At 51.4% G+C, this 23,322-nt stretch overlaps 1 protein-coding gene across 3 annotated transcripts; it reads left to right on the top strand.

Moving 5' to 3' along the window:
• The first annotated feature begins 268 nt into the window (after positions 1-268).
• LOC122382973 (DNA topoisomerase 3-beta-1-like) lies at positions 269-11,504 on the top strand. 3 transcript variants are annotated; one of them, XM_043368983.1, is made up of 2 exons: positions 269-442; positions 8,102-11,504. In XM_043368983.1, exon 2 carries the CDS (start codon positions 8,594-8,596, stop codon positions 11,147-11,149), a length of 2,556 nt encoding a protein of 851 aa, XP_043224918.1. In that variant the 5' UTR covers positions 269-442; positions 8,102-8,593; the 3' UTR covers positions 11,150-11,504. The 3 variants fall into 3 exon arrangements, with proteins under 3 accessions (XP_043224918.1, XP_043224927.1, XP_043224938.1); XM_043368992.1 differs by having other exon boundaries at positions 8,481-11,504; XM_043369003.1 differs by having other exon boundaries at positions 292-442; positions 8,497-11,504.
• Positions 11,505-23,322: the final 11,818 nt, after the last annotated feature.

Consider the following 23,322-nt stretch of genomic DNA (forward strand, 5'->3'; position numbering starts at 1 on the left):
GAATGCGCTGGAGTATTGCTTGCATTGATGACGAAATCAGTTTCAGACCAACTATCAAATTTTTGTACCTATTTACGACTTGATATTTTTTGTATGAATTTCAATCCATTAATATTTTAATGTTTATTAAAAAATGAAGGCTTTTTGACTACCAATTATCGTATGCATGGATAGAATTTCACTTAAAGTAAAATAAATTTTGAAATGTATGACGTCATTGAACCATAATAATTTTCAGAAGTATTTTGCGCGATCCTGCCCATTTCTTAATCCTTGGTTTGATCATTTATTGCCGGCACTGGGAATTGCAAATTACTGTAAATTAGGTGCATGGCCTTGATATTGGCCTAAATATGGCCTTGACGTGAATCATACTGCTGAATTAGAACTCTGTCTCTGAGTGCACTCAAACACTGTATCAAGGCCATCTATAGAGCACTGAGTGAGTATAGGCCCTGTGTTGGTGTAGTTAAAACCCTTTCTTATGCCTATTTTTTTCATTTGAAGGCTAGGATGTGTTGAAACTTGAACCAAAACCATTTTTATTTTCTGACCATTTATGGTCATGGCATCACCCGCATCACGCACTCCACTCAGCCATTGATTGTGATTGCAATTGTTTCATTAATATTTGGATCTCAATCTGCCCCTGGTAGCCAGACTGGAAAATACACATTATGCTGAAAATGTCTGGCATAGTGGCGGAATTGTGCCGAAAATTTCTGCACACATACGTCCTCCTTAATCTTGCATGCGTCGAATTCAGCATTTGGCTGCCAGACTGGAAAAATACATGTTTTGCCGAATATGTCTGGCGTAGTGGCGGGATTGCTCAGAAAATTTCATCGCACATCCGGCGTAACCTTGCATGTGCCGAATTCAGCGCATAGCGGTGGTTGAATTTTTGTCGCAGGGCGGCCGCATAATTTTTTGGAGAAAGACGGTCACCGAATTTAGTCGGAATGCTGATCAATCTAGCAGCAGATACACCCTATACGGGTCTGGAGAGGTTTCGGAACAAGACGTCTCCCGTCCCCACTGGCGGATCCATGGCCCCCCCCAAAGGCCTAAAGTGGCCTGTTTGGCCCCCCCCCCAAAGCGCCAGAAAAATTGCTAAGAAAATATACCTTGATGGAGGTTTTTAGCCACTTGGTGAAGTAAAGCTTTCCACAGCATAATAGGGAAGCAATATAGTAGCAGTGAGGGTCAGTCAAAAGTTGCGCGAGCGGAGTCGACCTTAAAAAAAAAGACTGTTGTTGGCACGTGTTTATGGCGCGGCAGCTGGTAGTTGGCGGTGTTTCGCGTGGTGTGGCATCACTGGCGGATCTGGGGGGGAGGGGGGCACGGGAGCCTGAGGTGCCCCTGACAGGCCCGTGGTGCCCTTGCTAGGCCTGTGGTGCCCCTGGACCCTGGCAGGCCTGTGGTACAGTCCACAGCAGAAGTAATGTGGGGTTTCAGTCATGGGTATGTTCTGCTTCTGAAGCTTAGGAACGATTAGCCAGACTACAATGAAACTTTGAATGTAGCTTAGGGGAAGGTGGGGTAAGACGGCCCAGCGGGGCAAGACGGACCACCAGCCCTCCCGGCTGAACCGCTGCTGGTATCTACTGCTTTATGCACTCACTATGTTTGTTTTCCTTCGTAACAATGGCCACCTTGAGCTCATGCTGCTAGGATGCATAGCTTTTGAGTTATTGAGAAAAATGTTGTTTTTCGTCAAACCGATCTAATATAAGAGGTCTACGAGTGATTCAATTACGGCGCCTTTCATGCATGATAAGTTTCTATTTTGCACTTAACTGTGAAGAACAAAGTTATAAATTTAGTTATAGTCACACTTAAGGAAAGGCAAGGTTTTGCAATGTTGGGCTATTTGACATATACGTCATGATAATGACAGAATTTAGATTTGGGGCAAGACGGACCACTGTGGTCTATCTTACCCTGTGGTGGTCCATTGTACCCTGCATATGGAAAGTTCTTTTCCAAAACATTGACACTAGTTTAAGTAAGCTAATTTTTCAGCAAGGAGTCTTTGTTGCATGTGAGCCATGCATGCAAGTGCCCAGTTAGCATGCATTCATGCCAAACGACAATCAACACACATGTTCCCAGCTTTTAGCTGCACTTCCATCACACATGAGTAAAGAATAAAGGCTCATTTTGTTATCTTACCATTCTGGTTACTTTTTCTTACAAGAGTACAGGGCAGAAGTGTAACACACATGAACGGATAGCAGGCACTGCTGGGTGGTCCGTCTTACCCCACGTTTTTTCTTGTCTGAGTTTTTGACATGTCCCTCTTTAAGAGCACCCACCACCTAGATGTCTTTAATTTGAAATTTAGTCTTTACACATATCAACAGAGGAAGGATTGAGCATTCCGAAGACTATAAATAATATGAACTACGAGAGCAGTGTAGCAAGATATGCGGCCTCAAACCTTAGCTGGTCCGTCTTACCCCACCTTCCCCTATATGTATCGTCACCCTTGCAGCTGCAACTTTAGCTATTGACATCTTCTTTTCAATCACTTCGCATTAAACAATCGCCAGTCAAAGCCAACAGTTGAGTTTGGTAAAACCCTACATTACTTTAGCGGTGGGCTGTACCTCTGGCGGGCCTAGGGTGCCCCTGCTAGGCTGCTGATGCCCCTGGGACCTGACAGGACTGTGGTGCCCCTGACAAGCCTAAAGTGCCCCCAACAGGCCCGTGATGCCCCCGACAGGCCCAAGGTGCCCATGCGTGATGCCGTGATGCCTGCGAGGCCGGTGGTGCCCCCTGCGAGGCCGGTGGGGCCCCTGACAGGCCCATGGTGCCCCTGCTAGACCGGTGGTGCCCCTGGCAGGCCTGTGGTGCCCCTGCTAGGCCGCTGGTGCCCCTGGGCCCTGACAGGACTGTGGTGCCCCTGACAGGCCCAAGGTGCCCCTGCAAGGCCGGTGGTGCCCCTGTAAGGCCTGTGGTACCCCTGCTAGGCCTCTGGTGTCCCTGACAGGCCCATGGTGCCCCTGCGAGGCCGGCGGCGCCCCTGGCAGGTCTCTGGTGTCCCTGACAGACCTGGGGTGCCCCTGACAAGCCTGTGGGGCCCCTCACAGGCCCGTGGTGCCCTTGCTAGGCCTGTGGTGCCCCTGGCGGGCTGGTGGTGCCCCTACTAGGCCGGTGGTGCCCCTGACAGGCCTGTGGTGCCCCCGGGCACCAAGGGGGTCATGACCCATGTGGCCCCCCTTGGATCTGCCACTGATGCATAATATATTGATTTGTAAAGGCGTTATGGCTTACGCAATATGCAATTGCAGGCACTTGGTATCCCTCACTTATCCCTCATTGGGGCTCTGGCGGGCTCCTGAGGGCCCACGTCTATCTCCGGGAGCCCATATAGACAGGCTCCTTTGGGTCCTTTCAGTACACTAGGGGAAGTTGGGGGAACGCCGAAGACTTTTTTTCTGACGCCCGTAGCACGCAAGGTAGACAACATAAGCTATTCTTGTTGGCGTCATTCGAGAGGCCAGTCTTTTGCCTTTCAAACATACCAGGCGCATTTGATGAATTCGCATACCGTTAAGCGCACAAACTAAAAATATCAAAGAAGTGACTTTTTCGGCGTTGCCCCGGACTGCGGGGAAAGCCGAAAATGGGAGAAATGATCTACGGGGAATGCCGACATTGATGTTTTGCCATTTTATCTCAAACTTTATCCAGAATTGATCAAAGCTGACACGCGTTTTAAGAGCTTGAGGACGCGGTGCACACTGGAAGTTATAATTGTGTGATATAATAAGAACATGCCAGGTAAATCATTCCTTATAGGTTACAGGCCGTTGTGTCGGTTGAAAGTGTAATTTGTGTGACTAAAAATACGCGTTGCTATTCTACAGCAGTAAAGTCCACGTAGCGTGCTTTTAACACGTGCGTAATCGCACGTTTTCGGCATTACCCCAGCCTGCCATACTTTCATTTGCAGGCCCATAACTTTTCAACGTGCTGTATAAATTTCAAATAGGCAGCACACTTATGCAAAGACATGCTAAAGATTACTTGACCGAATTGGCCGGACAAACGGTAGCATAATGAGTAAGAAATGCAGCTTCAAAGGCGCATGTAGTACAAGGGAAACGTACCTTGAAAACGCTCTTGGCGCCCTCACAGTCGAAGTATTCCGAATGACGACTCGTAACAAATATGCGATAATTGTAGTCACTAAAGCTTCAGAGCATCACTGACAGGTGGCATCCATGTCTTACGGTTTTCGAAATATCTCGAATTTCGGCTTTGCCCCAACTCCGGCATTGCCCCAACTTCCCCTATAGCATAAGAGGTCTCCATGCGAGTCCTATACATACATCTGAGGGCGTACCCTGATGTCTGAGGTACCCAACTGCAGCTCCAATGGTCTCTTCTTACACTGGCGGATCCAGGGAGGGGGCATTTAGGGCCATGCCCCCTTCCCAGAGGCCTAAAGTGGCCCGTTTTCCCCCTCCCCCAAACGATAATGAAACATAGTTCAATCAGGGCGTGGCCCAGGAGCCGAGTTAGACAGGGCTGTTTTACCACCTCCCGGCCCGCAAAGGGACCCAAGCACTGACTCGAAGCGGGTTAAAGAGACCCTCCCACCTTCAAAAAAGTTAATGAATTGGCATGAAAGTGATGTCGCTAGGTTCAGAAAGGGCGAAAACGAATATCTACCAAATTTTATCGAAAAATATTCACCGGTTTTCAAGAGATTAGACTTTTATTTTTGTTTACTTTTTGGGATATCCGCTGCTGTTCCTAGCGACTTTATTTGAAAGTGCGGCATTTGTTGCGCGCAAAGCAGCCTATACCACCGCATGCTACCAAACGTTTTAGTAAAATATTAAAAAATCATTAGATCTCCGCTGATGTCACACATTCAGAGGGGTATCCAAAAGCATTAGCCCCTCTGAATCAAAATGCTACAATTTTGAAATTCAATATTTCCGATTTAAGGCATTTCTCGATGTTGTGAGTGCGTGCCGAAACCGGTAATTGTGAGCCAGGGACCCCATTTTGGCTATCTCAGCTCAAATCTAATGTTAAGGTGGTAGGGTCCCTTTAACTGGTCGATAAAAACAATGGTAAGTGTTTACAAAGTAATATAAAGGCATGGGTCGGGTGGGCTACCATTTATATATTTTTCTTTTTAGTTAAAAAAATTCATAGTGTCAGGGCTGTGACGAAAAATAAGTGGCCTAAATCCGATGAGAAAACAGGATTTGGGGGTACCCTAGGTTTGGCTCCTGCATGAGTTGGCCCCCCCCCCCCCCCCCAAAACGCAAGCCTGGATCCGCCAGTGCCCGTCCCAGTCGTCGCGTGCTCGAACTGGCGAGCCTCCCTGGGTCTACTCAGCGGAGGAGCGGCCGCCCAGGTGAGGCCTCAACCCTCGGCGTGGAGACAGCTATGGAAGACGTTGTTCAACATCGCCGAGCGTCGTAATACTGCAGTGGGTTTCTGCCCACCACGGTATCGACTATTGAGGGGTATGAGAGCGCGGACGACCTGGCGAAACAAGCGGTCGCCCTGCCCTCAAACGCCCGCTCGCTGACTGGGGCGGTTCATCGTGCGGCCTCGCATCAATGGCGCGACAACTGGTCCGAGTCCCTCACTCCTCGGGAGCACGCCACCGCTCCCTATCCCCGGAGAAGACCGAGAGGACGCCATTTCGGTGTACCAGCTGAGGGCGGGCCTGACTAGGGTCGCTCGCTCTAGTACGTGCACCGAATCAGCTGTCTCCACTCCGCGGCGTGCCAGCAATGCCCAAACAAGCGGTACCGTGTGCCGAGAAGAGGCTGATGTGCCGGAGCACGTGCTGCTCCGCTACCCGGCCCTCGCTGGCTCCCGCCAGCCTCCATGCCCTCCAACACACCGCTCCGCCGATTTTTGTGGCCCCGTAACTTCCGGCTCCGGCCTTGTTTCACGGCACGACGCTACAGTGCACCGTGTGCTAAGCGTATTGAAGTATTGGACTTCCGTGGAAATAAGAAACTTATTCGGACGCTGGACCATGGAAGAGCGTCCAAGGCCCCGGAACGCTCTGTCTGGTTGATGTAGCCTAGATCGGTAGATGTGCACATGTGCTTTGTATTTAAGTTTGGCACAAATAGGCACCCAACTTTCGGCGCAAACCATGCAGAAATTTCAGCACAAAATCGCTTGCGCCGAATTTCGGGCAAGAGGGCCTCATTGACGTCCGGCTTAGTGTATGGATGTTTTCCGGCCTTTGTGGCGGCAGCCGAATTTTTCGTTGCAGGGCTGCCACAGATATTTTTGCGAATGGCAGTCACCGAATCAGTCAGCACGCTGGCTAATCCACCTTACCCTACCTTCGTGGTGATCGGGATTGAAAAGGCCACTTGGCCTGGAGATCCCGCTCTCATCGAACTCATCGAGATACAGGCTAGGCTGTCAGGGATATGGGGTGTCGTACATGATACCACCCCAATGCTTGTCCAGCCGGGCCTTGAACTGGTTGATGGACTGTACCATGGCCCATGACCACTGCACTCAGTAGGGAGCTCCAGTCATTAATGACCCTGAAGCGAAAGCTGAACGCGTTTCTCCGCACGAGTTTGGTGGCCCTCGCCCCTCGGTTTCTCGAGCTTCCACTCGTGGCCCCTAGTTCGAGCTGGAATGATCGGTGTCGAGAAGTTTTCTGGCGATATGGCCAACCCTTCGTGCAGCAGCTGATATAGGGTCACCGTGTCGCCTCTGCGCTTCCGGTGGTAGAGTGATGGTAGTCCCAGCCGACGGAGTCTTTCAGGGTACGGGAGGTGCTTGATTTGTGCGACCATTCTTGTTGCACGACGTTGTACGCGTTCAAGCCTCTTATGGTTCAGTCTTTTCACAAAGGTCCTCAGATTGTGTTCCCATGTTCTAGGAAGTAGGAGGGGCCGAACCATGGTCTTGTAGAGAAGTGGCAGCGTGTCTTCGTCGATGTTGGCGAATGAGCGTCTCACGACGGCCAGAATCTGTGAGGCTTTAGCGACGGCTGGCTCGGTCTGCTTGTGAAAATTGAGTTGGTTGTCGATTTCAATGCCGATGTCTTTCTCCTCTTCAGCGTTCTGGATCAGGATGTCGTTCCAATAGTACGCATGCCCCGGGCTTCGGTGGCCGAGGCGCATCGCCTTGCATTTTTGGAGCAGCCACTTCTCAGGCCAGCGGACGAGCGCATCAATGTTAGCTTGGAGGTCGTTGCTGCTACCCAGGACGCGGCGGTATTGTTCGTGTCGACGGCGAACAGTTTGACCGAACCAGTGACCTCCGAAGGAAGATCGTTGACAATGCAATCGTTGAAGATCGTTGAAGATGCAACCTTTTGCTAAAAACCTCAACACACCAGTCTTTATGGATTGTATAGTCGGCTACAGAATGATGTTCCACTTTTCACAGGCCATTATTTGCCTCGGGTGGTAGGCTGTGCCGCATCACACGGCTGAGTTCACAAATTATAGCTTTGCCCCAATGCTCACAATCGACACTCCTAATTACGTGATAAACGGCACAACTTAGCGCTCCGGTCAACTGATAGCTTCTGAGGAGTGGAACATCATTCTGTAGTCGACTATACGTGGGGCTCAGCTGGCCCATGTCGATCTTTTAAACTGAAAGCCCCATTTAGCCCCCTGAGGGCTCCCACATTGGTAAGAAGTCCCATGCTGACAACTGAGGGCCCAAGGCCCATGTGGCCTGGGCCTCTAAGGTCCCAGTCAGTCGTTGAAGACCTCACACGGGCGCCTAACCACCCTCACCGGCCTTCTAGAGCTCATTCAGGGCCCAATAGGTCCTCGGTCGGTTGGTTTCTTTCGTGTTGCATTGGCTACACTTAAAATCATGCCGAGCTCGAAGAGTCCACGTCAATCTGTAACAATCCTACGAGACATTAGACAAGACATAAGCTTCTCAGGCCTCAGCCGGCTTCTGAGACCCCACGGAGGCCTCCGCCGCGAAACTCCAGGGCGGCCTCTATACAGGGCCAGGCCCGCATTAGATGATCCCACATCGGCCTTTGAACACGGAGCCCCGCGGCGGCGCACCGTTTTTGATAGGTAAAATGTAACGCATTCACTTATATTGTCCGTCTCGGCAGGTAAGCACGTAAGAAGCACGTAAGCACCAGGGACCGGTCCGCACCGGTCGCCGCCTCAGACCAGAACCAGACCAGACCCGGCCACCCCAGCGGCCCGACCTCGGGCCAGTCACGGTCACGTGACTAGCGCCCGCGGCGCACACCAAGCCCCAACTCGGCGGCCAGCGCGCCGCCAGCCGGCCAACCGACCTGCTCACTATAACTATAATCAACAACCTCTACAGATATATTCGCGAAAAAAAAAACTGAAGGGGAGCGTTAAAACGCCCCCCAGCACCGAGCACGGTGCGTGTTAACTTGAGGCTGCTAAATGCGTCATTTTTATGTCCCGTTAAGGTTGTGATTGTGATCACTGAGTCGCGAGTTTATGACTTCCTAGGAGTGCTCCTCTATAGATGGCCTTGAAAGCTACCTGTGGAAAAGGGCCAAAAAGGGTTCAACCCCAGGCTTGGGTCAGCAAGTGAAGCGTTATTAGTTACAAGTGGAGTAAAAATGCGGAAAGTCTTGATGGTAGCCGAAAAGCCATCTTTGGCGTCCTCGATCTCAGCTATTCTAAGTAACGGACAAGCTTCTTCAAGGAAAGGCCGCAACGGAGCCTGCCACGTGCACGAGTGGAATGGCTCGTTCAGGGGAGAGCCGGTCCGTTTCCGGATGACGTCCGTCTGCGGCCACGTCATGTCGCTCGACTTTATCGGAAAATACAACAGCTGGGAGCGCGTGGACCCGGCGGAGCTCTTCTCGGCCACCACCGAGAAGAAGGAAGCCACGCCGAAACTGCGAATGCCTGAGTTTCTGGCGAGCGAGGCGGTCGGCTGCGACTACCTGGTGCTCTGGCTCGACTGCGACAAGGAAGGCGAGAACATCTGCTTCGAGGTGCTGGCCGCTGTGCAGAGCAGCATGAGCCGCCCTCCCCCGGACAGACAAACCATCTTCCGGGCCCGCTTCTCAGCCATCACCGACCGCGACATCCGTGCCGCCATGAGCAGCCTGGTGGAGCCCGACGAGAACGCGGCGCGCAGCGTCGACGCCCGCCAAGAGCTGGACCTGCGTGTGGGCTGTGCGTTCACACGCTTCCAGACCCGGCTCTTCCAGGGCAAATATGGTGACCTGGACTCGACGCTGATCTCGTACGGCCCGTGTCAGACGCCAACGCTCGGTTTCTGCGTGGAGCGCCATGACCAGATCCAGTCCTTCCAGCCCGAGCAGTACTGGAAATTGGCGCTCACCTGTGACGTGGACGGCGGCCAGCAGATCGACTTCGAGTGGGCCCGCGTGCGCTGCTTCGATAAAGAGGTGGCTTCCATGTTCCTCAACCAGATCAAAGATATCAAGTCAACAGTCGTTGACAGCGTTGTAAGCAAGGAGAAGGCGAAGGCACGGCCCCAGGCGCTCAACACGGTGGAATTGATGCGGGTTGCCTCGTCGGGCCTCAACATGAGCCCCCACTACGCCATGCAGATCGCCGAGCGGCTCTACACGCAGGGCTACATCAGCTACCCGCGCACAGAGACCACCCAGTACCCAGAGAACTTTGACCTGCTTGGCGCCGTGCGCCAGCAGCGCGACAGCGCCGTCTGGGGCGAGCAGGTGCGCGCCCTGCTGGAGGCCGGCCTGCGGCAACCTCGCCGCGGCGTCGACGCCGGCGACCACCCGCCCATCACACCGATGCGCCTGGCCAGCCGCCACACGCTGGACGACGACAGCTGGAGGATCTACGACTACGTGGTGCGCCATTTTATCGCGACGGTGCACCGAGACTGTTCGTACCTGAGCACCACAGTGACGGTGCGGCTGGGCGGCCAGCAGTTCACCGCCACCGGCGCGCGGCTGCTGGACGCCGGCTTCACAGAGCTGATGGACTGGCTGGCCGTGGGGCGGGCCGAGCCGCTGCCCCAACTGGCGCCCGCAGACCTGCTCAACGTCAGCGCCCTAGCTCTGACGGACCACTACACCTCGCCACCGGGCTACTTGACCGAGGCCGAGCTCATCACGCTGATGGAGAAGCACGGCATTGGCACCGACGCCTCGATCCCAGTCCACATCAACAACATCGGCCTGCGCAACTATGTAACTGTGGAGGCGGGCCGCCGGTTGGTGCCCACCACACTGGGCAACACGCTGGTGCACGGCTACCAGAAGATCGATCCGGACCTGGTACTGCCCACGATGCGCTCGGCCGTGGAGCAGCAGCTGAACCTGATCGCGCTGGGGAAGGCCGACTTCCACTCTGTGCTCACTCACACGCTAAATATATTCAAACAAAAGTTCCACTTTTTCGTCAAGAACATCAGCTACATGGACCAGCTCTTCGAGGACTCGTTTTCGCCGTTGGCCTCCTCTGGAAAGCCGTTGTCCAGGTGCGGTCGGTGTCGGCGCTACATGAGACTGGTGGAGAGCCGGCCGCAGCGACTGCACTGCCAGCAGTGCGGCCACACGCTGGCCCTTCCCGCCGACGGCCTGGTCCGCGTCTACAACGAGAGCAAGTGCCCACTGGACGAGTTCGAGCTGGTCGTCTGGTCCGGTGGCAAGAAGGGTCGCAGCTTCGTGCTATGTCCGTACTGTTACAACCATCCGCCGTTCCCCGACATGGGCAAGGGCTCGGGCTGCAACAGCTGCTCTCACCCGTCCTGCCGGCACGGTGTGAGCCAGACGGGTGTGTCGGCGTGCAGCTGCTGCGAGCGCGGCGTGCTGACGCTCGACCCCTCCTCGGCACCGCGCTGGAAACTCGTCTGCAACAGGTGTGACGTCGTTGTCAGCGCGTTCGACCAGGCGTCGCTGGTGGCAGTGATGCCGGACGTCTGCGAACAGTGCGGCGCCTACCTCGTCCGAGTCGAGTACAGACCGGAGAAGTCGCGGCTGCCGAACAAGGCTGCACAGCTGACTGGCTGCGCGTTCTGTACTGCGGGGCTGACGCAGCTGGTACAGCTGAAACACGCCCAGCGCAGTGGTGGCCGGCCGCGCGGCGGACAGCGAGGTCGCGGCCGCGGCGGCGGGCCCGACCAGCCGCGCCGTGACAAGATGGCCGAGCTGGCCGCCTTCTTCATGTGATGTGTGATGCCCAAGTGGCTGATCTACGGGGCAGTGGCACTGAGAGCCCGGTCCAGCACCCCGGGCGGCCCGGCCGGCGCACCGGCCTCTGGCCAAGTGCACCGACAAAAAAGTCCTCCATCGTGGCGTGAACCATTGCTTGATTATGGTGGTTGCTAGTTACCAAGTAAGTTATGGTAATTAGCAAGCAAGACCGGTTAGCATGGAAAATCTGTGAGAAGCTACACATGCTCTGAACTGTATGTGACCATAACTGTATGTGATTTACATGTGTACGATGCATGTTTTTTTGTTGGTTGACCCACTAACGGAATTGAACCCATATGCTTTGCAATAAAACTACTATTTATTTCAATACTTTTGGCCTTTTTTAACCATGGCACTAGTTTGATACCGGAGCAGAGTTGCAACTGACGCGGGGGTCATTCATTTGACATGTCGAGAGTCACGCACGCCTAAACGATACACTTTCAAGTTTCATTGGCTCAGATACATTAGAGTCGCGCACGCAGCGCGCCACCATTGCCGATCGCCGTGGCACCACTCATCTCACCTGTCAGAACAACGGAGGGGGGAAGCACATCAGCACGGCTGGCACGAGTAGAAATGTATCTGACACAAAAAGCGCGCGAGCGAAAAATATGGCACAAAATCGCCAAAAAGGTCGCGGGCATTGACCCTTATGTAAATTACACAAAACGCCCGTATTATATGTAAATATGGTTACAGGCCCGTCACCAATAGCACATCACTGCAGCTAGAGCTGCAGCATACTCTGATAAATAAATCGCCAGCTCCAATTCTAGGCGCGCTAACACCGGCTCGCGGCCCGGACAAACTACGCAGACCTGATCCGGAGTGGCGTTCACAAAACAATGCACATCATTCACATCATTCCAGCAGCACATGTCCTCGAACGACCATTTAAAGGGACCCTCCCACCTTAACATTAGATTTGAGTTGAGATAGCCAAAATGGGGTCCCTGGCTCACAATTACCGGTTTTGGCACTCACAACATCGAGAAATGCCTTAAATCGGAAATATTGAATTTCAAAATTGCAGCATTTTGATTCAGAGGGGCTAATGCTTAGGAATACCCCTCTGAATGTGTGACGTCAGCGCAAATATCTAACGATTTTTAAATGTTTGACTAAAACGTTTTGTAGCACGCGGTGGTATATGCTATTTGCGCGCAACATCTGCCGCAAACGCCGCACTTCTAAAATAAAGTCGCTAGAAACAGCGGAGATCCCAAAAAAGTAAACAAAAGTAAAAGTCTAATATCTTGAAAACCAGTGAATATTTTTCGGTGAAATTTGGTAGATATTCGTTTTTGCTCTTTCTGAACCGAGCGACATCACTTTCATGCCAATTCATTAACTTTTTTGAAGGTGGGAGGGTCCCTTTAACATCGTCGCTTATAAAAGGCAAGATGGCCGCACAGGCGTCGACGTCCCCGTCCAGAATAGCGCTCGCAGCCTCCAGGGCCGAAGCTTGAGAAAAGGTCGCAAAAAATACATAACCGGCGAGTCACAACTCACAACACCGGCTAAAACTCGAAACAAGGCGCTACGGCATCGCCCACCGGGGCCGCTGCTCGACGAAAGTCGACGTCAACTCCAAGATATACCTACAAGGTGCGACATGGGACACAAAATAATTTTTTACGGTAATGCGGAGACCTGCACGAACAAAAAAAAATAACTTTAGGTACACCGATCAACTCGTCCGGTTGGCGCGAAACAAAGAGAAAGTCATCCAAATCCGCTTTCCGTTTTATTCCAGGAAAGTGCGTTTCAACTAATTTCACAGTTACCTAGGTACCTACCTACGCACGCGAAATGTTGCATCTCCGCAAGAGCTGTGGATAGGTCCATCGGCAAGCGAGCAAAAAGTTGAATCCATCGCAAATCACAATCAACGCCAAAATTCTTCATGGTACACTTTGCCAAAGGAATGTGATAAAAGCTGTCTTAAAGGGACCCTCCCACCTTCAAAAAAGTTAATGAATTGGCATGAAAGTGATGTCCCTTGGTTCAGAAAGAGCGAAAACGAATATCTACCAAATTTCACCGAAAAATATTCACTGGTTTTCAAGATATTAGGCTTTTACTTTTGTTTACTTTTTGGGATCTCCCTGTTACTAGCGACTTTATTTGGAAGTAATAATTTGGCAGCCTTAAAAGGCGGCAGACGTTGCGCGCAAAGCAGCGTATACCACCACGTGTTAACGATGGTTTTAGTCAAAGATTTAAAAATCGTTAGATCTCCGCTGACGTCACAAATTCTAAGGGGGCATACCAATGCATTAGCCCCTTAGAATCCGAAAACTGCAAGTTTGAAATTCCATATCTTCGAAGTAAAGCATTTCTCGATGTTGTGAGTGCCCAAACCGATATTTGCAGGCCATGGCCACCAATTTGGCTATCTCAACTCAAAACTAATGTTAAGGTGGGAGGGTCCCTTTAATCTATCTGTACATAACATAACCAGCAGCCGCCAGCTCCAGTGCCCGCTTGACGGACGGCAACGGACACGGCCGGCGCGGCATGTACGGGGTGAGCGACGACAAATCATACACAAGGCGCGCGGTATTCTCACTCTTGGGCACCGGCACAAGCATATAGCAGTTCCTCGGTCTACCCGGCAGTAAAACTCCGGCTGACACGAAATCACAAACAATCACCACAGAATCTCTCACCGCCGCAGTCATCAGCGCCGAGCGCGGCGTCATCACCCAGAGACGCGGTCGCCGCCGCCGGCACCCGCACAATTCCGCACGCTAATACACTCCTCAGCTGAGGATGGCAAGAGTACCTATAGGGTAGCATCGACCCGCATCGCCAGCGGCGGCCGCATTCGGGCGCCCGCGCCACCCACAGGCCGACGACGCTCGGCAGCATCACCGAACGGCGACGCGAGCGAGCACCGAGCACGTCCGCAGTGACGTCATCCCCTGCACGGGGCGCACCGCCGCGCCGCCGCACTACACCGCCGCGCCACCTCCAACTCCAACCAGCAGTTCAGTCAGCAGCCGGCAGGCGGCGCGCGGGTGACGCGGCAGCGCGCCGCCGCCGCTGCCACACGCCAACAGAACTCTCCTCCTAGGCACTCCTCTTCCTCCTGTCCACCATCGGAGTGATCACCGTTCCATGCTTCTATCCTCAGGATACTGAAATCCTTCTCCTCCACACCGCCACCCCCTTCCGGGCTGGACAGGCAACTTTATCTCATGCGGGCTGCTCCCTTGGAGCGGCACCGCTGCTCCCGAGGGTGCGCACCCCGTAGCCGGGTGCAGTGAGTGCCTTGGGGCTGGGTGGCCTGTCTTCGGACGGGCTCAGCCCCGGCGACTCACTAGGATGCCTGCCCAGACCAATGTCTCCCCCTATATCCTATTATCCTCCCGGCTCTGAAATGGTCTTACTGGACCGAAAGGGCCTACCCCAAAAAAAAAAACATCGGAGACCGAGACGCCGCAAATCAGCGGCGCCACGGCCGTGGGCGGCACCGCGCCGCTCCCGGAAGAGAACGGCACCGGGGGCGAGACGGGCCGCGGGGAAGGAGCACGGCACGGTCGCCCCACAAGCCGCCCGCAGCGCCGCCCTAATTCTTACGCCTCACATTTCCCCTCCAGCAACTGCAATCTTCTCCGCATGGGCGGCCCACGATCGTATGGTTGGTGGCCGGTAGCACTGACTGAGTCGGCATGTAAAATTACTTGTGGCAAATGGAAATGCCCTGGTATTATCCTGCAATATCACAGTCAGGGCAGTGCGGAGTCGGTCGGAGTCGACAGTTCTGACCGGAGTCTGAGTCGGTGTCGACTGTCGAGTTTGGAACTTTGGAAGCCGGAGCTGGGGTTGGACTATAACCGAAAATCTATCGACTCCGCAGCCCTGATCACGGGGAATCGTTTCTCGGAGCTACTGCGGTTATGCGGTGCGCTGTGCACTAAGGCAGTAACATATGTGACAAAGTGTTACTGCAGTGTGTATCAATGCAGTCTCCACCTCTCTGTGCTACTGCAGTGTGCGTTGATGCAGTCTACACCTCCGGTGTTAGTTATGTGTGCGTTGATGCAGTCTCCATCTTCGGTGTTACTTCTGTGTGCGTCGATGCAGCCTCCACGTCTGTGCTACTGCAGTGTGCGCTGATGCAGTCTCCACCTTCGGTGTTACTTCTGTGTGCGTTGATGCAGTCTCCATCTCCGGTGTTACTTCAGTGTGTGCGCTGATGCAGTCCCCACCCCCGGTGTTACTTCTGTGTGCGTCGATGCAGTCTCCATTTCCGGTGTTACTTCTGTGTGCGTCGATGCAGTCTCCACGTCTGTGTTACTGCAGTGTGCGCTGATGCAGTCCCCATCTAACTGCTACTGCAGTGTACGTTGATCAGTCTCCACCTCTCCGTGCTACTGTAGTGCATGCGCTGATGAAGTCCCCAACTAATAATGCTACTGCAGTGTGCGGTGATGCAGTCTCCATCTCTCTGTGCTACTGTAGTGTGTAATGCTGTAGCCTCCATCTGTCTGTGCTACGTACTCCAGTAGGTAACGGCATGAAAACTGTTTTCTGGTTTAATCGGCAAGCCACGGGCGTACCAAATCATTCAGGACGCCTTACTGTTGCGCATTGCTTGACGCTCATTATGATGAAGTTACAAAAGTCATGTTAACATACCAACTCGATTGACTTTGTTCTTGGTAAAGATTGTTCAGGACACCAGCTTTGTTTATTTTTATTGTTAGCTTTTGGAAGACATCCGTATTCCTTCATCAGCCTGTCTAACCTCTGTCTAATCTAATCTGTCGACTGTCTAATCTGTCTAATTACGGAGCGAGCGAATCGAGCGGAGTCTTTCCTTAGATTAACGGAAACTAGATGGCCATGTTTTGCGCTATAACTGTGCGTTTTGATAGATGCATTTGATGGGGCATTAGTTTGGGGGTGGGAACTTATGATTTTTATTTGTCTTATTTTGTCGGAGTTGGATATTTGTTTGAACGGCATGGTATGCTGGTGCTGGTTGCGGGTTGTTAGAGCCTTTCTCATGGTTTGTCTTTATCGAACTCAAACACACCCTACCCTAACCTACCCATACCCTACCTTACTAATAACTTACACATAGTTACCCTTCTCATACTCGATTAAAGTAACGTACCAAATTTGAGCGCGATCGGCCCAGCCGTTCTTGAGATATCAAACTGGCCCACTGCACGTGCGCACGCGCTGAGACTCCAGATGACTTGTGCCAGCCACCTTTCTAATTTGTCCCCCAACAGTAAACAAAATTTGAGCGAAATCGGCCCAGCCGTTCTTGAGATGTATAAGTGGACCTCTCACGTGCGCACGTGCAATCGATCCACCCTACCTGTCACACATGACCATGCATCGCCAGATGAGTGCCCCCTCCACCCGCAGTCCAAGTTTCAGCGCAATCGGCCCAGTAGTAGCTGAGTTATTCCTAGTACAATAATGTGCTGTTTACTGGTAGGCGCTTATTTCAAGTATTTGGGTTTCCGCTGGGCGGGCGGTGCATTGCAGCCCATGCTTTGATAGCTCTATTGTCAAAAGTTGTATGACCTGCCGGCCATAAGCCATCGACGGATTTTGTCGAAAAATACCCGTAACGTTAACGAAACACGGTCGTATGTTTGAGTCATTTTCACAAAAGTTTATTGACTTTTCGATAATATTTTGGGTGGATATTGGTCAGAAAAGAATGCTCTTTCCGAATATGTGGGTTTTATAGCGATTGATCAGCGTTTTCAATACGTTTTGATGTTGTAAAGGAGATCGCGCTCCGCTCGAAACAAATTTTCCAATTAATTTTTCATTATTAAGGAAATGGTACGGATCATCACTTTTTGTTTGCTATTCTCTGATTACACATACATTTGTCTGCAAAATGGCACCACACCGATTTCATTCCGTCAAGCCGTTTTCCAGCGGCATCGATTTTCCCGTCACAATGCACGAAATCGGTCATTTTTTCACAACCGGGGGTGCTGTCTTGCACGTGGCGCGTGCTATGCAATGAAACCATATCAATACGCTAGTTCCATCTCCCCTCTATCCATTGGTGGCAACCGCTTCTCGCTGCAATCACCCGTTGCCGAGATATCAAGCCGGAAAGCGAGCCGTGTCGGCCCGATTTTCGGCCGACCGCCGCTCTCGCCGACACCATGCTATCCCTATGAGAGCGCCCTTTTGCACGTGCCGACGGCGCACCCCTGGCCCGATCACGCCCAAATTTTAATACAAAGGCCGCCCACGCCCACAGATTCGACATGCCAAATTTCACGCCGATACGCGGCGCCTTTCAGGCGCATTAAGACACATAAGTCATGACACATGGATGGACGTACAGACAACTTATAATTCATAATATAGACTAGATGGCATATTTCGCGCTATAACTGTGCGTTTTGATAGATGCATTTGATGGGGCATTAGTTTGGGTGTGGGAACTTTTTATTTTTTTTTTTTTGTCGGAATTGGATATTTGTTTGAACGGCATGGTATGCTGGTGCTGATTGCGGGTTGTTAGAGCCTTTCTCATGGTTTGCCTTTATCGAACTCAAACCCACCCTACCCTACCCTAACCTACCCATACCCTACCTTACTCATAACCTACACATAGTTACCCTTCTCATACTCGATTAAAGTAACGTACCAAATTTGAGCGCAATCGGCCCAGCCGTTCTTGAGATATAAAAGCAGCCCGCTGCACGTGCGCACGCGCTAACTGAGACTCCAGATGGCTTGTGCCAGCCACCTTTCTAAATTGTCCCCAACAGTGTACAAAATTTGAGCGAAATCGGCCCAGCCGTTCTTGAGATGTATAAGTAGACCCCTCACGTGCGCACGTGCAATCGATCCACCCTACCTGTCACACATGACCATGCATCGCCAGGTGAGTGCCCCCTCCACCCACAGTCCAAGTTTTAGCTCAATCGGCCCAGTAGCAGCTGAGTTATTCCTAGTACAAAAATGTGTTGTTTACTGGTAGGCGCTTATTTTCAGTGTTTGGAATTCCCCTTGGCGGGCGGTGCATTGCAGCCCATGCTTTGATAGCTATTGTCAAAGGTTGAATGACTTGCCGGCCATAAGCCATCGATCGGATTTTGTCGAAAAATACCTGTAACGTTAACAAATCACGGTCGTCTGTTTGAGTCATTTTCACAAAAGTTTATTGACTTTTCGATAATATTTTGGGTGGATATTGGTCAGAAAAGAATGCTCTTTCCGAATATGTAGGTTTCTTAGCGATTGATCAGCGTTTTCAATACGTTTTGGTGTTGTACAGGACGTCGCGCTCCGCGCGAATCAAATTTTCAAATTAATTTTTCATTATTAAGGAAATCGTACGGAGCATCAGTTTTTGTTTGCTATTCTCTGATTGCACATACATTTGTCTGCAAAATGATACAACTTCGATTTAATTCCGTCAAGCCGTTTTCCAGCGGCATCGTTTTTCTTCCCACAATGCACGAAATCGGTCATTTTTTCACAACCGGGGGTGCTGTCTTGCACGTGGCGCGTGCTATGCTATGAAACCATATCGATACGCTGGTTCCATCTCTCCTCTATCCAGTGGTGAAAACCGCTTCTCGCTGCGCCCACCCGTTGCCGACTTATACAGCCGGGAAGCAGGCGCCGCAGGCCGGTTTTCGTACGATGTTCGTTTTGACCGTTTCCCGTGTTAACCCTATGGCGCACGCGAGCGCGTGCCGACGGCGCACCCCTGGTCCGATCACGCCCAAATTTTAATACAAAGGCCGCCCACGCCCACAGATTTGGCATGCCAAATTTCACGCCGATACGCGGCGCCTTTCAGGCGCAATAAGACACATAAGGCATGACGCATGGACGGACATGTTATAATTCATAATATAGACTAGACGGCATGTTTTGCGCTATAACTGTGCGTTTTGATAGATGCGTTTGAGGGGCATTAGTTTGGGTGTGGGAACTTATGATTTTTATTTGTCTTATTTTGTCGGAGGTGGATATTTGTTTGAACGGCATGTTATGCTGGTGCTGGTTGCGGGTTGTTAGAGCCTTTCTCATGGTTTGCCTTTATCGAACTCAAACCCACCCTACCCTACCCTAACCTACCCATACCCTACCTTACTAATAACCTACACATAGTTACCCTTCTCATACTCGATTAAAGTAACGTACCAAATTTGAGCGCAATCGGCCCAGCCGTTCTTGAGATATAAAACTGGCCCGCTGCACGTGCGCACGCGCTAGCTGAGACTCCAGATGACCTGTGCCAGCCACCTTTCTAAATTGTCCCCAACAGTGAACAAAATTTGAGCGAAATCGGCCCAGCTGTTCTTGAGATGTATAAGTGGACCCCTCACGTGCGCACGTGCAATCGATCCCCCCTACCTGTGACAAACGACCATGCATCGCCAGGTGAGTGCCCCCTCCAACCGCAGTCCAAGTTTCAGCGCAATCGGCCCAGTAGCAACTGAGTTGTTCCTAGTACAATAATGTGCTGTTTACTGGTAGGCGCTTATTTTCAGTGTTTGGAATTCCCCTTTGCGGGCGGTGCATTGCAGCCCATGCTTTGATAGCTAATGTCAAAAGTTGTATGACCTGCCGGCCATAAGCCATCGATCGGATTTTGTCGAAAAATACATGTAACGTTAACAAAACACGGTCGTATGTTTGAGTCGTTTTCACAAAAGTTTATTGACTTTTCGGTAATATTTTGGGTGGATATTGGTCAGAAAAGAATGCTCTTTCCGAATATGTAGGTTTCAAAGCCATTGATGAGCGTTTTCAATACGTTTTGATGTTGTAAAGGACAACGCACTTCGCGCGAATCAAATTTTCAAATTAATTTTTCATTTTTAAGGAAATGGTACGGATCATCAGTTTTTGTTTGCTATTCTCTGATTACACATACATTTGTCTGCAAAATGGTACCACACCGATTTCATTCCGTCAAGCCGTTTTCCAGCGGCATCGATTTTCCCGTCACAATGCATGAAATCGGTCATTTTTTGACAACCGGGGTGCTGTCTTGCACGTGGCGCGTGCTATACTATGAAACCATATCAATACGCTAGGCCCATCTCTCCTCTATCCAGTGGTGGCAACCCCACCTCGCTACGGCAATCTGTCGCCGAGTTTTGGGACGGGGAAGTGGGCGCCGCAGGCCGGTTTTCGCTCGATCGTCGATTTGACCGTTTCCCGTGTTAACCCTATGGCGCACGCGAGCGCGTGCCGACGGCGCACCCCTGGACCAATCAGCCCCAAATTTTAATACAAAGGCCCCCCACGCCCACAGATTCGGCATGCCAAATTTCACGCCGATACGCGGCGCCTTTCAGGCGCAATAAGACACATAAGGCATGACGCATGGACGGACATGTTATAATTCATAATATAGACTAGAATACAGGTTTACGCGATAACTGTATAGGTTTGAGATATATTAAGGGGTTTATCAGTTTGGTTGTCAAAACTTCTAGGTTTAATAAGTAGAGTTTGGTAGTTTCTTCATTAAACTGTATAGTAGGTGTGTATGGCTTTTCGAGGAGCAATGGAGATCCGAATGTTGGGACTTTGAATTGTGAAGCGCCGCCCGCCCGCCGCAAAACGCAAACACCGCAAAATGCGCCAAAGGCACGCCCGAAATGCCGACGCAAACGTCGCAAAAAATAAAGAATCGCCCGCCCGACGCAAAAAAAAAACGCAAAAACGCTGCAAAAATAAAACCGTTCGCATCGCACGCACGCTAACCGCCAACCGAAAACGCCTAAAAATTGCCCGCCCGCCACCAAACGCAAACACCGCAAAAAAGCGCCCGCTCGCCCCAAACGCAAACACCGAAAAAAGGAAACAAAAAAGCGCCCGCCCGCCCCAAACGCAAAACGCACGCGCGAAACGCCAACGCAAACGTCGCAATAAATAAAAACAAATAAAAAATCGCCCGCCCGCCGTAAACCGCAAAAAAAACGCTAAAACGCCGAAAACAAATCAAAACCGCCCGCATCGCCCGCCCGACCGCCACCAAACACAAACACCGCCGCAAAAAACCGCCCGCATCGCACGCCTGCCCGCCGCCAACCGCAAAACGCCTAAAAAAACAGCCGCCCGCCGACAAACGCAAACACCGCAAAAACGCAAACACCACCGCAAAAAAACGCCCACATCGCACGCCTGCCCGCCGCCAACCGCAAAACGCCGCAAGCGCCGCAACAAAGGAAACCGCCCGCATCGCACGCCCATCCGCCGCCAATCGGAAAAGCCGCAAAAGACCCTACCCTACCCTACCATACCCTACCCATACCCTAGTCCTACCCATACACTACCCATACCCTAGTCCTACCCATACCCTACCTATACCCTAGTCCCACCCATACCCTACCCATACCCTAGTCCTACCCATACCCTACCCATACCCTACCATACGTTTACCTTATACCCTACCATACCCAACTACCCTACCCTACCCAAACGGCAAATCTACCTCTACCCTATACCTTACCATACCCATACTTTACCCTACCTTACCCATACCCAAAACTACCTCCATCCTACACACTACCCTACCCTACCCTACCCTACCCTACCCTACCCTACCCTACCCTACCCTGCCCTACCCTACCCAAGGCCTACCCTACCTATACCCTACCCTTCCCATACCGTACCCTACCTATACCCGGCATACTCATGCCCTACGCATACTTGACTGAGGAGTTTTACCAAATTTGAGTGCTATCGTCCTACCTTGACCTGTTCTTGAGATATATAAATGGGCCTCTGCACGTGCCCACGCGCTTACTGAGACTCCAGATGACTTATGTAACTTGTGAGCCACCTGTCTAAATTGTCCCCAAAAGTGTACAAAATTTGATTGAAATCGACCCAGGGATTCATCAGATGTAGAAGCGGACCCCCTGCACGTGCGCACGTGCATGAGTCCACCCCACCTGTGACACATGACCCTACATCGCTTGGTGAGTGCCCTGCCTGCCGAAAGTCCAAGTTTCAGCGCAATCGGCCCAGAAACGACTGAGTTATATGTAAGTACAATTTTCAAGGGTTTGCAATATCCCTAAGCGGGCGGTGCCTTGTAGCCTATGCCGTGCTGACTGATTGGCAAAAGTTTAATGACATGCCGGCTATAAGCCATCGATCGGATTTCATCGGAAAATATGTCTAACGTTAACGAAACACGGTGGTATGCCTGAGTCATTTTCACGGAAGTTTATTGACTTTTTGATAATGTTTTGGGTGGATATTGATCAGAAAAGAATGCGCTATCCGAATATGTGTGTTTCATGGTCAATTTTCAACGTTTTCGATACGTTATGATGTTGTAAAGGACAGCGCACTCGGCGCGCATCAAACTTTCAAATAAATCTTTCGTTATTAGTGAAGTGGTAGTAGCAATCACTTTTTCTTTTTATTCATTGCATCACACGTGCAATTACCTAAAAAATGGTACCACACCGATTTCATTCGCCCAAACCGTTTTCAAACGGCACCGATTTTTCCTCCACGAGGCACGAAATCGGCCATTTTTTCACAACAATGGGTCCTGATGTGCACGTGACGCGCCCAACGTTATAAAACCACATCAATACGCTAGCTTTATCTCTCCTCTATCGATCGGTGGCAACCGCGTGTCGCTGTGACAACCGGTCGTCAAGATATAAGCCCGGAAAGGGACACGCGTCGGACCGATTTCGGCCAATATCGCCATTTCTCGCGCCCCGTGCTAAACCAATGGCGAGCGTGCCTCGTGCTCGCGACCCTGTCAGAGACGCACCCCTGGTCGGATCGCACCCAGATTTTAATACGATTGTTCGATTTGACCACGCTTGTCGACTGCCAAATTTCACGCCCCTACATGGCGCCGTTCCGGCGCAAGACACCCAGATGTCGATGACACTTTTCGTCTGTTACAGACCGACAACTTCTCTTTTATAATATACTAGATGGCCATGTTTGCGCGATAACTGTACGTTTGGATAGATACGTTTGAGGGGGCATTAGTTTGGGTGTATGCGGTTATATTTTTATTTGTATGAGCTAGGTGAAGTTTGATATTTGGTTTTAATTGAACTGTATGGTATGCTGGTGCTGATTACCGGGTTGTTTGAGTCTTTCGGATGTTGGGCCCTTATGCACTCAAACTTAACATACAC

The sequence above is a fragment of the Amphibalanus amphitrite genome, unplaced genomic scaffold (assembly GCF_019059575.1).
Source record: "Amphibalanus amphitrite isolate SeventyFive unplaced genomic scaffold, NRLGWU_Aamphi_draft 000012F_arrow, whole genome shotgun sequence".
Taxonomy (NCBI): domain Eukaryota; kingdom Metazoa; phylum Arthropoda; class Thecostraca; order Balanomorpha; family Balanidae; genus Amphibalanus; species Amphibalanus amphitrite.

Bases quoted from the DNA above. Each gene is read 5' to 3' on its own strand.
- LOC122382973 (XM_043368983.1), top strand. From the start codon at position 8,594: ATGCGGAAAGTCTTGATGGTAGCCGAAAAGCCATCTTTGGCGTCCTCG.